General features: G+C 41.7%; 1 protein-coding gene across 1 annotated transcript in view; it reads right to left on the bottom strand.

Annotated features, from left to right (window-relative positions):
• CCDC80 (coiled-coil domain containing 80) overlaps positions 1-18,598 on the bottom strand; it is a 219,726-nt gene that overhangs the window by 73,378 nt on the left and 127,750 nt on the right. Inside the window, exon 5 of the mRNA XM_082245975.1 lies at positions 14,158-14,309. Within this exon, the coding sequence (XP_082102101.1) occupies positions 14,158-14,309 (152 nt within the window). The remainder of the gene's footprint in view (positions 1-14,157; positions 14,310-18,598) is intronic.

Below are 18,598 nucleotides of genomic sequence, written 5' to 3'. Positions count from 1 at the left end.
TTGGAGTAAATAGATTTGTTATCATCTTTTCTGGAACCTTGTCAGGATTTAACCACTTCCAGAAGACAGCCCAAGTACTCCAATCCTTCCCCCTCTATTTTAAAGGCCATCATGGGACAGATGCTGTGGAAACACTGGTAGTTGAAGTGCTTAGTCCTGCCTAGATTTCATTGCTAGAGTAAGCCCAAGGATTGCAGGCCAATTGGCATGCTCACTTTCACAGTAAGACCATCAGACACCAGTCTCCCCTGGAGCTTTATGACCAAAGGCAGTAGAGGAAAGGCATCTTCTAGGTGGCTATTTCTTGGGTGAGTGAGGGCATCTACTTCCTTCACAAACAGGTAAGGGTAGGAAAAGAGACACCTTTTATTTGGTAAATGGATGGTGATGCAAACAGACTCAGCTGAGGGTGGCCACATACCTGAGTGATATAAGCAAGATCTTCCGATTAAAGACCCATTCATTGGGAACCAAGTACTGACATCAGTAGTGACAATGGTCCCGGATAATGAACCTACCGGATGGGATCAAGTGAGGGGACCCTAACATACCCATCACCAGAGGCTCTTGCACATCTGGGAAGAAGGACTTTAAATCGGCTGCCTTTTGCATTGCAAAAAGGAAATTCTTTGGATGTCCAGAGAATCCAGTGTGCCCAGGGTAGCATAAGGATGCAAGACCTTATTGTTTCCAAGAGACCTCTGCATTGGGAGGCTGACAACTGCTTGGCCCATCCAAAGAAGGAGGAGAAAAAGTGCTCGCATGACCATTGAACTGGGGCTCGGTATCGATGATTACTCAGGTCTGCTCCAACTGTTCAGACATTGTCCTATCCAGCCAAAACTTCTCATGCTGGGCCAAGCAGTTGTCAGCCTCCCAATGCAGAGGTCTCTTGGAAACAATAAGGTCTTGCATCCTTATGCTACCCTGGGCACACTGGATTCTCTGGACATCCAAAGAATAGGACGGTGTCAGAACAGTTGGAGCAGGTCAGGACATCCACCTTCTGAGGGGAATGTGCTATTCTGGTCAGGATGAAGAAATGTTCTGGAGGGTGATTTTTACTTTACTTTACCCACGAATCCCCAAAAATGGGCTTTACCATCTGTGCACACATTTGGCCACCCTAGTCCCCACGACACTAGCCTGAGGGGGGGGGGGTACCCCATCGACCAGATTTCTGTAGGGGATGATAAAGGGATTGAAAAGGACCATGGCTGTGCGTTCTTTAAAAAGGGGCCCTTGCACACCCTTCCATTTGCTCTTGAAGTTTTCTAATCTGGCAAAAGGATTTTGAGTCCTGGAATGTAGAGTGGACTAAACCATCTGAAAGAACTCACCGGAGCCTCCACTTCCTATGAGGAGAAAGGCCAGACTAACCACCAATTGCTCCTGGAATAGTGCTTAGTGTTGGGATGTACATGACTTTTAATCGTGGCCAATAAAGAGTGTTAGACATTTCAAGGATGTGAGCCGGTTTAGGAAACTTAAACACTGTTATGCGGCAATCAAGAGTCAACTGCGAGCACTATTCGTCTGCACAGAAAACGGAGGACAACTAGAACTGAGCAGCGGTGAGCCTCTTGGAATAATAAAAACTTCTAGTCAGAGGGAAAATTGTCATCATACAGGCACTTACGATCACCCTGTCTGGGGACGGGTTTGTTGACCAAGGACTGGGCTTCCAAGCCCCCTACATTGTAGCTTATTGCAGCATTGTCTTAGGGGAACATTGATAACAACAAATGCTACTTCATCCACAAAATCCACTGATCACTTAATTTCACCAAGAGCACTAATAATCTGCTCTTTCAGCGATTTTTGGGTAATTGAGACCTCCACTCTGGGTTCCAACTGTGCTGTGCTGGCAACAAAGTACTGTGATCACTGGCTTACAAGCGCCCCCTGCATCTTGACATGAATCTCTCAGATATCCATCAATTCATTGAGTGTAGGTACAGCCAATGGAAACTGAATCTTCACTGGGAAGAATAACACTGCTGACAAAATGCATAATGGTAGTGTCCATACCTTTGCAGTAGGGTGCAGTGCTGTAAAGTGTGTGCTACTGTTACATATGTTAAGATCATTAGCTCGATGCAGTGCCCTTCTTTTGAGCAGAGAAATGGTACTTTCCTCTGGAGTAGGGTATAATTTTGCCACTGCTTACTTCTGTAAAACTTCATATCACTGCTGCCACTCTTCTTGAATCAGCCTCTTCACCTTTCCATTCATTGGGGATTATGGAAGGACGTGTCTTGAAAATGTGATGTACTGACTTGTAAGGCAGTGATCTGGGTCATCCCATTCCAGGCCTACTTATCTGCTCTAATGAATGGCTGGACCCAAAAGACACTCAAAACATGCTTAGGCTCTTCAAGGAGGAGGACCGACCCTCTTCTACCTCTGGTGTAGCCAGGTGTAAGGCAGGGGTGAATGGCTTGGATAAAGGTGCCCTCAGAGCCTAGAAAGTTGTCTGTAATGGGCTCGGGACCTCCTTGGTTAGAAGGCGCTAATTGTAATGCCCTGGACTTATCTGCAGGGCTGCATCCTTGATGTTGCACCTGTAGTCCACTGGCAGAAGTGATTAGAGAACTCAGTTACAGACTCACTAACTACTTGTCCATGAACAACCATAACTTGCTGGCTTACAGCATTCTTTGTCCCTAGAGAAGTCTCATGGCCATATCCACAGACATCTTAGTCTGGTAATAGCTCTGCTCCGCAGGCCCAGCACTTCTTACCCTTTTGTCGCTATTAGCACTCGGGGGGAGTAATGTTGACACTCACTGGTAACTTTCTGCACCTCCTGGGCGAGACCTGTGGGGATGGATGAGTCGCTGTACATACTGGACTTGTCATGACATAGCAACGCTCATTTAGCTTGACCTTAAGCAAGAGCGAGAATGGGCTAAGTTGCATCAGAAGACGAAGGCCACGCTCATGGAAAGGCACTCTTTTTCCTCTTCTTATGTACCAGACTGATGGTCCCCACATGGAGGTCTTGGCTATGTGGCAGGAAGTTCTTTTTGGAGCAAGGATGTCAGCACTGCGCAGAAAAAGAAGGAGACTCATAGAAAGAAGCAAACGGATTATAGACATGTGTCTGAATCACCTCTGTCCCCTCAATCACCTGCAGCATAAGAAAGGAAAAACAAAAGATGTTTCCAGTGCAAAAACCACCTCACGCCTGCGTGAGCCTGTACATACCATAGCAAAGATGGCTGCCACACGAGGCCCTCTGCACAGTGCATGAATAGAGGCCATAGCCAGCCCTAAGACCAGAAACAGCCACAAAACCTGGACCAAATCGTGCGTGCACACAAATTGGTCAAAGAAAAAGCCACAGATTAAAGGAAAAAACTGCAGACAAAAGAAAGTGTGTGAAGTGATATTTTCAGTCAGATGTAAAATTAAATTCTGATCCCCATCTAATGAAATATGTGCAGTATGAGTTGTGAATTATGAACTAAAATCTCTGCAGTGAACTCGTGCCTTTGTTTTGTGACCATAAAACCCATTTCACCAATAATAGTGCATGGGGTCATTGGTTGAATCTAAGTGGCAAAATGGCAAAGGACAAAACTAATCTTGTGGTGTGAAGGCAGCACAGAACAACAAGCAGAGGAAGATTTGCAATCAAATTTTAAGTCTAATGAAGTTAGAGGCAAGGGAGGAAAACAAAAAGGGATAGCACAAACCTGTAGGAGAAAAGAAACTGCAGCACTGACACCAGCATTAGGATTCAGCACAGGTGTGCAGAGAGACACATGCATCATAGACTCCAGCAAACAAACACCAGCAGAGGTGTGTAGAGAGACCATGGACTCCAGCAATGAAGCACCATCTCAGGTGTGCAGAGAGACACATGCATCATGGACTCCAGCAGCCAAACACCATCTCAGGTTCACCATATGAGGTTCTATTGTCTCTAGTTAGACAACTCCTCAGCCCCAAAGGACCGCTAGAAGGGGCTCCCAACCTCGTTGGTGCATTTAGCAACCTAAGATGTGGGAACCCAGATGGATACCGACACAGTCGGCAGATAGTGCCTTATCGCAACATCACAGGCTTGCGGGTATATATCTTGAGGACAAAAAGGAGAATGGGGGAGGTTGCTCTCTGTCAGACTTTTATAGATTTAAACAGGTCCTGCGGATGGATATAGGGGCGGAGCTATATCATATGTATGCTGCCATGTTGGTGTCAGTAAAACTATTTTCTCTTTACCTCTGCCCAAGATAATTTCATTATACCTCCATTGCAGCAGTAGTGTCACCTAAGTCAGTCTCTCTATACCAAGTAAGATGCTATAATGGCTGACTCTATGAAATATGGCAATCAAACAGTATTTATTTATATCTATTTCTTTAAGAAAACCAAAGATGTGGAACTTTACGAGCAGCATTTTTTTTAGTACCTCCTGCTTCACCCATGTACAGGACCTGCAAATGCTGCTGGGATGTGTTAGAAGCTTCCTTGGTCCATCCTGCTCTTCCATACAATTCTATCAGCTTGCCATTGAGACGAACTGCCTTAATGTATGTTAGGAATACATTCAGCAATATCAGGGTGTGCTGAAATGTTGCCTGTATGGTCCCATATTCAGATGACACAGGAAGGAATCAAAGCTGCTGCAGTAGGGTTGTCACCTCATCCCTTTATACCAGGGCACATATTAATTACACAGGTTCTGTGGCTGATTAAGGTGGTAATTAAACTCAGTGCCTTATGTGCATTATATTAGCCTCAGAACCTGTGTAATTAATGCGTCCTGGTTTAAAAGGATGAGGTGGCAACCCTATGCTGCAGTTAATGGCAGGTAATTCTGGTTACCTAAACTTTATACCAGTCACCAATTTTTAATAACCTTTTAGTAATTACATGACAGATGGGTTTATTGCCTAAAACCGGAGAGTGAAAAATCTGGTGCAGCTCTGTATAGAAACCAGTCAACTTCCATTTTATTTTTTATTTTTTATTTTTTTGGTCAAAGCTTTATTGAACAAACTGAAGTTAGAAGCTGATTGCCTATCTAGCCCAGCTGCACCAGATTTTGCACTCTCCAGTTTTAGTAAATCAATCCCAGATTGTCTCTGAACTCCAAATGCTGGCATGTATATTACAGTACATGTGACTTTACCAGACTGATAACAACCAGAAATAACCCAAACCCTTGGAATAATAGGAGCCCAGTGTCTGATGAACATCTATGCAACCAACTGTCCACCCACAGCTTGTATCAGCTGGTATTATAAATAATCTGTATAACTCTTATTTTTATATGCACACATGTATACATCATGTTTACCTTCCACATTTAAGGCATTCAATATATGGCTACACTTTTATAGTATTCTTATATAGCATAAGTGCGGACTAAGTGACAACATATGTGAGTCTGCCCTCTCTTCAAAGGGCTGTCTAGTTGGTTCTTCAATAAATATGATCTTGTACAGAACAGTCTCCTGTTTCAGATTCAGGATTAGGAAAATAAAGGGCATTGAAAGTGGATAACTTGCGGGGTGAAGCTACACATGTAGGAACACATTGGGGTTGATTTACAAAAGGCCGATAGATTGTGCACTTTGCAAGTACAGTTGTTCCAGAACTTAGTAAATTAGGGGAAGCTCTTCTGACTTCCATCATCCAATCATCTCCAAAAATGCTGTTTTTTTTTAATTTTTCTTGCATTGGATTGGGTATTCTTTGCAAAGGGAAACTTCCCTTAATTTACTAAGCTTTTGAACAACTGAACTTGCAAAATGCACAGTCTATTTGCCTTTAGTAAATCAACCCCATGAGCTAATGTACTATATATTGTTTAGTAGTCCAGTGTCACATGTGTGTTTCTAAGCTAATCAATCTGGACAGTAGAATTTAATAACATACAAGTTGTTACACCCATTTCTGCACTTTTTTTTAAAGTAAAGCACTTCAATGGGTCACAGGCAAAATATTCAAGCTTCTATATATTAAAAGATTGTTAGCAATATTTAATTGAAGCTCTAGGCAAATATACAAAGCATATAGCCATTAAAAATACTGAAGGCATCATTACCTAACTATTCTTAATATATTAAAGTGGAACTCCACCCAAAAGGAGAAGCTCCGCTTGTTTGCACCCTCTCCCCCTCTACTGCCCCATTTGGCCCTTTTTGGGGGGTTTTGAACCTGCTGGAACCTGCTCCCGCTTCCTGCTCAGATCGCAGCAGCGATCTACGAGGATGTTTGGCCCATTCTCCTTCCCCCTGCAGCCTTCTGGGACACACGCAGTTCCCAGAAGAACGAGGGATCATTCACAAAGTGCAGCGCGACCCATGCATGCTAGCTGTAGCTGCTGACTTTTATTTTTTGGGGGGGACACTGGAGCTCATCTTTAATTTCCCACAATCCTCTGAATAGTACAGATCATAGATATATACCTGTAAGTCTTTACTACATTACCAGTCTTTACTACATTACCAATGCTGCCAATGTAACATGTTTTAAGGCAGTGGGAGCTGGGAGGAGAGCCACAAAAAAATTAAAGTGGTTGTTAAGCCACTATGTTATTTTATATTGTCCCCTCTGTTAGATAACAACCTGTATCCTGGTCTCTGTGCTTTATTAAAAAAATGCAGATTTCTACCTTTTTTCACAGCGCCTCTCGGCATTTACATGACTTCCGGCTCTCTCCTCTCTCCATCTGACATCTCCAGCGGGCGGGGTCGAGAACTTTCTCTGACGTCAGTTGGGGAGGCAAAGAGGAGAGATCCGGGAGACACGTGAGCGCCGGGAGGTGCTGTGAAAACCGCTAGAAATCGGCTTTTTTTTAAATAAAGCACAGACACTAGGATACAGGTTGTTAACTAACAGAGAGTATGGTATAAAGATCAGATAGTTTTGTCACAGTGGGGAAGGGAGCAGAGCAGCGCTAGTGAGAGCTGACAGGCAGGGAGGGGAGGGGGGGAGGAGGTCAGAGGAAGACAGAGGAGAGCTTTAGGTAGCAGCGGATGATGGAGACACGTGAACTGACTACAGTGTCAGGGCTCAGCAGCCATGATATTCAGTGGTCAGTTTAGTTTACATGGGGGAGGGCAGAACCAGGCAGGATCAGCCAGGTTTTTTAGGTGATACAGGGGGGCAAATTACACAGCACAAGCACTGTGCTGTATACCATGCTTTAAAGGAACAGGAACCATTTTTTTCCTTTAGGGTAACAAATGCTTTAATAAGAGCACAGGGGAGAGCTCACCTGAGTGATGCTGCTCCTCAAAATCCAAGTGACAGGAAGGCAATACAAGAAACTACAAATTTCTGAGAATCAAGGGAATGGCTGGATATATTTACAAATAGTTTGGGCCCCTTAAAGCAAACCTTTGAAATATTGTTTTAATCTTTTTGTATATCAAATCACATTCTGGGGTCTTCTCCCTGCAGCATTGGTGGGCAGACCTCTATGATGCAGAGTATGGTACCACATAATGATGTACACTGTTCTCGACATCATTCTCCTGTGAGCCCAAGGTAGCTTGATGATGCACTTTCAGGGGGCATGTCATAGCAGCCCTGGGTTGAATGATACTAGGCAGGCTATAATTTTGAAGAGAAACAAAGGTTCTAATTTTCATTATCCTTCACACCCGAGATGTGGTCCAGTTCAAAACTAAATTAACCAAAGTAGGTACTTCTAAAGTGGTTTAGGGTCTGTTTGGATTTTTTTTCTCCCTCCTTCTCCCTCGTTGTCTTGAACTGAAATCAAGACTCCTCCTGGGGGATACAATAAAGACTTAACAACACTCTTCTGGTGGTAGGTCCCTATAAAATAACCTAGAATGTGGCAACAGGCTTGCCAATTGTCAGTAAATCCATGATTTTTACATCTGTTCGCGTAATGGACATTCATAAACAAATGTAAAAATCACAGATTTCACAAAATGTCCATGAATTTACTGACAGTTGGCAACCCTGGGTGGGGAGGATGTCACCGCACTGCCTCTCCAATCAGAGATTTGCTTGCATTCATTGAGAAAATGCAAAGTGTTCTGTGAGTGGCACCCATGCTGAGCGAGCGTCCTTCTATATTTACAATGCAACAGGGCATTTGCTTGACACGGGATCTGGAAGCTAGCGGCAATCACTGCAGTAGTGATGCCTACTACAGTGATTTCCAGCTTCCATATGGATGGACCGGGTATTGCGCATACAAACATACACTATATTGTCAAAAGTATTGGGATGCCTGCCTTTACACGCACATGAATGTTAATGACAACCCAGTCCGTAGGGTTCAATATTGATTGGCCCACCCTTTGCCGCTGTAACAGCTTCAACTCTTCTGGGAAGGCTGTCCACAAGGTATAGGAGTGTGTCTATGGGAAAGTTTGACCATTGTTCCAGCAGCCCATTTGTGAGGTCAGGCAGTGATGTTGGAAGGTCTGGCTTGCAGTATCCGCTCTAATTCAACTCAAAGGTGTTCTATCGGGTTGAGGTCAGGACTCTGAGTGAATAAGAATTGTTTCCTCATATAATTGCTGCTTGGGATTATGGTTTCTGCTTGGGATTATGGTTTGAGGATGACGAACCTTATGCAAATCAGATCATTTGTGTTCATTGCTGCAGCTCTTAGCTTTGGATATGGTAAAACTTCTGATGTGAAGAGTACACTAGTGGATTGCTGACACAGCTCTGGGCAATTTGCTGTATAATTTTTGCCATTCACAAGAGGCAGCCATGTTTCTCCCCAAGTGGGAGTAGACTCCTGGTCACGCTTCCTCACCAAGGTTTCTCAAGTCTTTGGACATGTGGATATTTGTGACTGCATGTAACACTGTTTAAATAGTTTTTTTAGAACCTCGCAAAGTCAGTTCACCTTATTTTCCAATTATAGCCTTCACTTTATGAGCAGCAAGATCTTTTAGTACAGATTTTTAATAGACTTTCACCCTTGTTGCAGGACACTTGAATTTTTCAGATACATCTGGGAATAATTTACATACAGTTTATGGTATTTTCCTAGCGTGTATTTTTTGTTTTTCCTATGATTTAGTTTTTTCCATTTTGACTCAGTCTTTTGAATTCTTGGGAGTGTCCATTATTACTTTTTAATATTCTCACTCATTCATGTCTTTATGGACCTTGCTTTGCGCACTGCTCCAAATCATTTGGTGGAGGGGGATTATGGTGTGGGGTTGTTTTTCAGGGGTTGGACTTGGCCCCTTAGTTCCCCTTAGTTCCAGTGAAGGGAACTCTTAGGGTGTCAGCATACCAAGACTTTTTAGACAATTACATGTTCCCAACTTTGTGGGAACAGTTTGGGAATCGCTGTTCCAACATAACTGCGCATCAGTGCACAAAGCAAGGTTCATGAAGACATGGATGAGCAATTATGGGGTGGAGGAGCCTAACTGGCGTGCACAGCGAGTCCTAAACCTCAACCTGATAAAACACCTTTGGGATGAAATAGAGCGGATACTGTGGGCCAGGCCTTCATGTCCCACATCAGTGCCTGACCTCACAAATGTGCTTCTGGAAGAATGATCAAACATTCTCATAGACACACTCCCAAATCTTGAGGACAGCCTTCCCAGAGGAGTTGAAGCTGTTGCAGCTGTAAAGAGTGGGCCAACTCAATACTGAACCCTACGGACTAAGACAGGGATGCCATCACAGCTTATGTGCTTGTAAAGGCAGGTGACCCAATACATTTGACAATATAGTGTATATTGGTCCAAGCTGGACCAATGTAACTATGCAACAAAAGTAATACCCAACTTCAGCTTTAAAATTACTAGCACATACTGTCAGCGCCACCCTCATAATGTAAACTGGAGCAAAGGAAACTTCACAAATATTTTTGTGGATATTCTGAGTGATTCTGCCAATACAAGTGAAATGGATGATTAATACTGAAGGTAATGAATATGGCATTATTATTATTTTTTTTTTGGGGGGGGGGGGGGTTTAACGATACTCTAAAACCTCAGGAAAGGTAAACTGATCCATCTGTGGCTGCAAAGTTACAGGAGACAGAAGAGATCAGAAGAGATCAACCCAGTTTGGCAATATTTTAATCATGTAAGCAATGATTTGTTCATCTGTTACCAATCACTGTATTTCCTTGAATAATTACAATGTAAAATGAATCCAGATGATTACAGAGAAAAGAATCTGATAAACTCTTGTGTGGAGTAAAATACTGGAGAAATACAATGATCTATTCAAATAATAGAGTTCAACAATACATATATGTATATCTGTGTGTTTATATACATGTACACCTAAATGTAAATTGCACATTAATATTCTAAGTGATAAACGAACTATGTATAAAAACCAGCATGCACAAACAACAACACATGTTATGGTAATTTATGGTTGGATCATCGTTGAGGAATATTTTTCCTAACAGCCATTAGGATATGCTTTGTGTGCATGGTATTTTACTTGGGTGCCCTTAGGATCTAAGTGCTGGATCATAGTGGCTGTTCCTTGACAGAAGCAGTACAGGTCCAATGGACCACATAGCGGCAAATTGTTAAAACCTGAAAGTAATCTAAATTCAGATGTTGTTCGTACTTATGAAAAAGCATATGGTAGTCAGGAGTCATGCCAGAGGTTGTCGCCAAGGCTTCTTGGAGACAAGTATCAAGGCCAAGAGCTGAGCTAAGGTCAGGAATCACAGCAAAACTTTGGCAAACAGAGTCCTAATAGAATGAGCAGGGTCAGTAACTAAGTCACTCCAGAACAGCAAATGGAAGTTTACACATGAGTCATCTAAACAGTCAAGTTGATTGTGGATTCTGATGCCCTTTAGGAGGGAAAAAGGGATGACATGTGCTTGCATGGGTGCACACACAGTTTAAACATGAAGGAACTGTGTGCAGTTATAAAGCTTAGGTAGGGAAAAAGCGCTTAATGGCCCACTGAAGCTTACAGCAGCAGCATCAGGAAAAAATGTGGAAGAACCTGCAGAGGAGGAAGAGGAAGAGACACAGAAGAAACATGCAGAGAGGTACAACCCACCCAACCATACCAAACAGAAGAACATGGTATTAAGTCTGGTCATATAAAGAAATGGAGGAGGCTTTTGTAGACACATGTTGATGTTGCCATATTAGTAAAAATACATTAAAGAACAAATAATGTTAAATCCCATGTTATTCCTGATAGTGTGCATTGTCTATGTATAACTGATGAACATATAATTGCTACCTGATGCAGCTAAAAATGTTCAGAGTTTGGAACTGTTATCTCATCTCTATAAGTAACTTTGGATGTTTGCCTATTATTTGCTATTTTGTCCAATCTCTGCATAATTACTGATCTTAAAGAAATAGGTATAGGTGGGGTCTGTTGGACTGAGTGACATGCCAGCTACTTATATCTCTTGGAGGCTTCATAGGTTTACTCCCCATTACATATTTTTTGGAACGTATCTGAAAGTTTTGGGTGTTTCTGACTACCACTGTTGCATTAGCAATAAAAAAAACAGAAAAAATGTCTTTCAGTGACCGATACCCTTTTATAACTGGCTAAAGAAGGGGCAGCAGCCAGGGAACTCAAGTACAGACCAGGTTTTTCTCTAGAATCCCCTAGAGCTATCTATGATGTAGTCTGGCTCCCCAGACTCTATCCAAAACTGGCATGACTTCCATACCATTATCACAGGCTTTGCAGTGCTGAAGTGTCAGAGGATCTAAGAAAAAGCAAGTATAAAAACTGCTATAATCTTTAGGGAGAATGCTCCTGTGGTCCTTCATGTTCCTCCTTGCAGACTTGCATCAAGAGGTACATAGAGGGCCTGGTATATTAAAGGGGAAAGAGGTAGAAGTGCAGAAAGAATGGTGAACAAGGGGTCCTGATGAATAAGGAGGCAAAATAAATAGGGCAATAAATTGTAGAAGAATGGCATTTAGACAGCCTAGAATGAGAATAATGGAGCCATTAAAGTGATTGTAAATTCATTTTTTTTTCAATTAAAATAATAATGAGGTTTATACTTAGCTGCCGGCTGTGTGGGTAGATGAGTGGGCTTCTTCCTGAGCTGGGCTGTGTGTGTCCAAAGACACACACAGTGTGGCTCAACCCTACTCCCTACTCTTTGCTCACTGGATTTGACTGACAACAGAAGGAGCCAATGATTCCCACTGTTCTCAGCAAATCTTGTGAGACCAGGAAGAGAGGGAGAGAAGACATGACGCAGGGCACAGTGCTGGATAGATACAAGAGTCAAGTAAGTGTTAGGGAGGGGGAGGGGGAGGCGGGAACACACAGTGGAAGGTGTTTTAAGGTAGAAAAAAAAAACTTTAGAACCACTTTATTTACACTTGATCTAATATGTCTGCCTAAAAATGTTGCTTACCCCCTTCTCCTACCTATGCTGCATACCATTTATAAAAGAGAGCATATAAATCCCTTCTTTTTATTCTGCTTAAGTGTGGTCACGTGGTCAAGAAGTAGGTGCTACCCTGTATCAGGGAGCATTCTACAATGGGACTGAATTAATTGAGCCGTGGTAACGCCACCCTCTGGCTTTCATTGCCCCTTTGTTGCAGGTGCTCCCTCCTATCTTCTGCAGCAGACTTAAATTAGACTACACTCCCCAGATAGCAAGGATAACTTGCCACGAACGTGTACCAGTGTTGAATTGTAGGTCTTGTTACCTTACTGGACAGTTGTACACTTGTAGAGCACTTGAAGCACAAGTTCTAGTTGACACTTTCCCAATTTGTAGTAAATGTGCGTGGCAAGTCTCTAGCAAGAGCAAAGTTGCAGTGGGGAGTCTACAACAAGAGCTCTGCAAGTCACAGTGACCCCTGTGGTGGGATGACTATTGCACACTATAACCTAATCAGAACTTGCAGCAGACTTGCAGAATGTTTGCAAAGAAAGTTGATCCGGAGTCATACAATGCAGACTTACTTGTTGTGCAACAAGCTTGTGAAGCCTTGCATTTTCAAAATTGCAGCTCAATTGCTTGCTATCTGGGTTTTGCTTCAGAAGAGGGTTGGATTTTCTAAATACCAGAATGCTGGCAACAAATAGTAGTTGATCATGAGAAGGCCTGGTGCACTATACCAAAGTATGGGGGAATATTTCTGAGTTGATTATTTTCTATTTGCATTTTAGTTTCTACTTTTGATCAGAGTGTTCCTTTAAATGTCTCAGGGTACAAGGCAACCAATGCAATACCTCCATCTCTAATGGAAACAAATAATTCTTGCTCCCTATCCCAGTATCCAATGATTCTGAAGTTGACCTGATGGATCGCTTTCATAACCCACTAAACCTTTATTTTTCTATATTTTTATACTGGTTACCTTTGTGAGGCAGTGTTGAAAAGATCATTAATTTTTACCAGAGTCATGAAATCTATTTTGGTAGAATAGAACTCGAATACCAGCTTTAAAAAGGCTTCTGCCATCTTCCCCTGTCCTTTCACCCTCTCTGCTTACTAAGTGATTGGAAGACTGAACACCAGTCTCTGGAAAATGTTCTACTTCCTCGAAGTAAAATTGCAGCCAAGCTGTGGACATTCAAATATTTGCACATTTTTAACTACCAATAAATGAGCTTTAAAACAAGTTCTCACTGATCTTTGCAGCTGTAGGTGCTGTGGGTCAATTCATCCTCAAAGTTCACAGCAGTAGCACTGAAATCTTTCAGGTAGGGTCTCCATTCTCCCCCCCCCCCCTTTCCAGTGCACTTAATCTTTGTTTTAATTAGAGATCGGATGGCAAAACCAGCTACTGGGAGAAACTGAAAGTGAAACTGTTTTGGTTGTAAACTTTGGGAATGTATAACTACACAGCACCTGCAACTAAAGAGGTCATTGAAGGATTTTCTGCAGCTCTTTTACTTATATACTCTACGGCTAAAACAATAGTTGCACATTTTGATGTATACTGCATACTGATATCTTTTCTTTTTCATACATTCAACTCTTAAGATAATAAGTAGAGAAGATAACTAGTAAGCACATCACACTAACCCTTGCCCACAATAGAGCAAGCATGCCACAAGCCTTCCTGTGCATATATCCTGAACTTTAATTTGTACCATCCACATTAAGGTTGGGTACAAGCAGAAGAACACATTCTGTACTTTGATAAAAAAGTGCTCTAGTTGATATTTAGAAGCTCAGCCTAGCTCAATCATCAATTTTAAACTTACCTTGAAAGAAAACTTTCCAAAGACCTTGCTTTGTCTTCCCTCTTACAAGTAATTCCATCTCTTTTTTGCTTCTCCATTTCTTTTATTCTGGATTGGAATGTATCAACGAGGTCGAACACTGACTTCATAGCAATGGGCACTTCATAATATTGCTGCATGAAGCACAAATAGAATATTTATGGTACAGTATGTCCTTGATAGTTGCTTTTATTGTCACCAGAACCTAAAAAATGTATACTTAAACCAAGGACTTGCCACATCTTTTTGTAAGTTTCATTATAAATAAGTTAAACTAGAGGTAATGGTTACATGTAGCTATTGTCCAACACAGTATAACATTATAGAGGTTCTCATTCAATAGTCAAGGCTAAAATATTTTGTATCTCATTAACACTAGGCTGATGATACAACATTTCAAATTTAATATTCCCTGATCCTGACGCATGCTTTCTCTCTACAATGAAACATGTCATTGTTACAGCTCTGCTTGGTGTATGGATGTAAACAGAACGGATATGTTTCTATTCATTCAATATGATATTGATATACAGAAAAAAGTGAATAGAATAGTAGACAAATAAGCAAAAGAAGAAAATCTATAAAAATAGAAATGGCATCAAACTAAAAACATTTTTTAAAAAGCTTCTTGTGGGTAACTTATTTAGGCTACCCTACTAATATTTCCTACTTAAGGCCTACAAAGGCGTTAAATCTTCTTGAAATTTTTCACAATTGAAATCGTGGGAAATCTGCTTGAATGTATGTAAATACATTTTTTTTTTTTTTTTTTGGAGCGTGGGGAAGGATTAGACACTTTGGTGTTTTTATTGCTGGCTCTGTCACCACTGTAGACAGTTTGTAAGGGAAAATCTTAATTTTTTAGGTTGTCACCAAAATAAAGGTGAAGGTAGATCTTCTGGTTCGAAAGTTTACTGTCTAAAGGGGTAATAACCCTTACTTTTGATTTTTAAAATTTCCTTTGACTTCTTGCATCCCTAGGATGGTTATTGAAAGGAGATTTCACCAACAAGATACAGACAACAAAAACTAAACCTCAAGATGTGCTAACCCTTTGCCATGTTATCCAACTCAAAGATGGCTTTACATTTTAATAACAACATACATTTTCCTTTATTACCTTTACATTTTCTTTATTAAAATATGGCACATGTAAGTAAAGAAGTAACCATGAGAAGCCTCTTAAGCTAGCAGTTTATTAACAGGCCCAGTGTTATATATAGTTAGTCAGGTTGAAAAAAGGCACAAGTCCATCTAGCTCCACCAATAAAAAACAGTAAAGAAAACCCAACCATACAATCCCATATACACAATCCTATACCCACAGTTGATCCAGAGGAAGGTGAAAACCCCCAGCAAAGCATGATCCAATTCACTACAGCAGGGGAAATAAATCCTTCCTGATCCCCCAAGAGGCAATCGGACAATCCCTGGATCAACTTAACCTTTAAATGTTAGTATCCAGTTATATTATGTGTAGCTAGGAAAGAATCCAGGCCTATTTTAAAGCAATCTACTGAGCTAGCCAGAACCACCTCTGGAGGGAGTCTATTCCACATTTTCACAGCTCTTACTGTGAAGAAACCTTTCTGTATTTGGAGACGAAATCTCTTTTCCTCTAGACGTAGACAAAGAGTGCCCCCTTGTAGTCTGTGATGACCTTAACCACTTAAGCCCCAGCCCTATTTCGGACACTTTTTGTTTACAAGTTAAAATCAGTATTTTTTCCTAGAAAACTACTTAGAACCCCCAAACATTATATATAATTTTTTAGCAAAGACTCTGGAGAATAAAATGTCGGTCATTGCAATATTTTTTGTCACGCGGTATTTGCGCAGCGGTCTTTAAAAACACAATTTTTTTGGAAAATTTTTGAAAAATCACATTTCACTGCATTTAAAAAATACTAAACAGTAAAGTTAGCCAATTTTTTTTTGTATATTGTGAAAGATGATGTCACGCCGAGTAAATAGATACCCAACATGTTACGGTTTAAAATTGCGCACACCCGGGGGATGGCGACAAACTAAGGTCAATAGAGATCTCAATAGGCGACGTTTTACATTTTTTTTAACGGTTACCAGTTTAGAGTTAGGCTCGGTTTCCACTGCTTTGGCTACAGAGTCATGCTACTTCTAGCACGACTCTGTAGTGTTACTTGTTCGCGACTTTCAGTGAGACTTGTCCCTCATTATAGAAGGAAGTCGCACTGAAGTCGGCCCAAAAGTAGTGCACAAACTACTATTCAAGTCGCCGCAACTCAAGTCGCGGCAGTGAGAACGGGCCAAATAGAAATGAATGACTTTTGACTTGCTGTGTGACTTGACATGTGTCAAGTCGCACAGCAAGTCGCAACAGTGGAAACGTAGCCTTAGAGTGTAGCTCTTTTTTTTAAATTATTGCTAATGCTCTGCCGATCGCGGCGATACCTCACATGTGTGGTTTGAACAGCGATTTCATTCGCGGCTCGACTTCCGTATACGTTTTTTTTTGTTCGCGAGCTAACGGTGACAGGAGAGGCTAAATTGTTTTTTTTTTTCCTATTTATTTTATTTATTTTTTTACTTTATTACAGGTTTTTTAAAAAAAAATAAAAAATCTAATCACTTTTATTGCTGTCAAAAGCAATGTAAACATCCCTTGTGACACCAATATGCACAAAAAGGCAGAAAACGGCGTTTTTGCATACAGCCGTTTTTTAAATCTGCTGCCTTTTGCAGCAGAGTAACCCGGAAGTGACGTCATGGACGCCGCCTCCGGGTTATGTCATCGGAGACCCGATCGAAGCCGTTTCCGGCTTTGATCGGGACTCCATCCAGCCGGCGGACGCGCCGGCTGGGTGCTCGGGGCTCTCGGTGGGAGCAAAGTCGCGGAAGGCGGCGGAAGGGGGGCGCTCACCTGGGTAACGATTGAGCGGCTCCCCAGCCGCATCGGTCATTACCGACGGAAAGCCGATCGTCGGCTGTTAACCACGGTACCGGGATGGTGCCTCTAGCTAGAGGCATCATCCCGGTATACCCCTCAAAGTCTGCCGACGTAGATCTACGTCAGTTTGCGGTAAGTGGTTAAAGTGAATAACTCAACACCAAGTTCACTGTATGGACCCTTTATGTATTTATACATGTTGATCATATCCCCCCTTAATCTCCTCTTCTCAAGAGAGAATAAATTCAGTTCCTTTAATCTTTCCTCATAGCTGAGCTCCTCCATGCCTCTTATCAGTTTGGTTGTCCTTCTCTGCACTTTCTTCAGTTCCTCGATATCCTTTTTGAGAACTGATGATATAATTATATGATATAATATGATCTTGAAATGATGTGGATTTTGCAACAAGAAAGCTTAGATTTTTTGACAGTTTTCTATATCGTCTATGATTCTTTCTTTTGCTTTGCTTTTAATTGTTTTAGGAATAGTTTTAAGAATGAATATGTTATTTGTTACTTTGGAATGAACATGATATTGGTTACTTGAAATACTAATACTTTGCTCTAGAATTTGCATGATTTTCTATGATTGCCTTTGTCAGCTTATCTTTGTACAGATTTGTCAATTCTGTTTTATATCTCCACATAAGATAATTGTGTCAACTGATGGTTGACAACTGATGATAACTCAATTTTCAGCAAAATATACTGCTAATGTGCTGCCACTTTCTGCAGGGACTGTTATACTTGACAAAGAGTTTGGCTAAGCTTAAAACATTGTATGATTGAAAACCCCATCAAGCAGCAGGAATTCTTCATCTTTAAATATTATCTGGAATCTGTCTCTTTAAATGTACATTATATTGTCAAAAGTATTGGGACGCCTGCCTTTACACGCACATGAACTTTATTGGCATCTCAGTCTTAGTCTGTGGGGTTCAATATTGAGTTGGCCCACTCTTTGCAGCTATTACAGCTTCAACTCTTCTGGGAAGGCTGTCCACAAGATTTAGGAGTGTCTATGGGAATGTTTGACCATTCTTTCAGAAGCGTATTTGTGAGGTCAGGCACTGATATTGGACAAGAAGGCCTGACTTGCAGCCTCCACTCTAATTCAACCCAAAGGTGTTCTATTGGGTTGAGGTAGGGACTCTGTGCAGCCCAGTCAAGTTCCTCCACCCCAAACTCACTCATCCATGTCTTTATGGACCTAGCTTTGTGCACTGGTCCAAATAATTTGGTGGGAGGAGGGCGGGGGGGGGGGGGGGGAGATTATGGTGCGGGGTTGTTTTTCAGGGGTTGGGTTTGGCTTCTTAGTTCCAGTGAAGGGAACGCTTAAGGAGTCAGCATACCAAGATATTTTGGACAATGTCATGTTGCCAAATTTGGGGGAACAGTATGGGGATGTTCCTGTTCCAACATGACTGCGCAACAGTGCACGAACAAGGTCCATAAAGACATGGATGAGTTTATGGGGAGTTTTGGGGTTTGGGGTGGAG

This window comes from Pelophylax lessonae, assembly GCF_965119305.1.
Source record: "Pelophylax lessonae genome assembly, chromosome: 2".
Lineage (NCBI taxonomy): Eukaryota > Metazoa > Chordata > Amphibia > Anura > Ranidae > Pelophylax > Pelophylax lessonae.
Note: the sequence above shows the minus strand (reverse complement) of the source record. Positions and strands in the feature narration are given on the sequence as shown.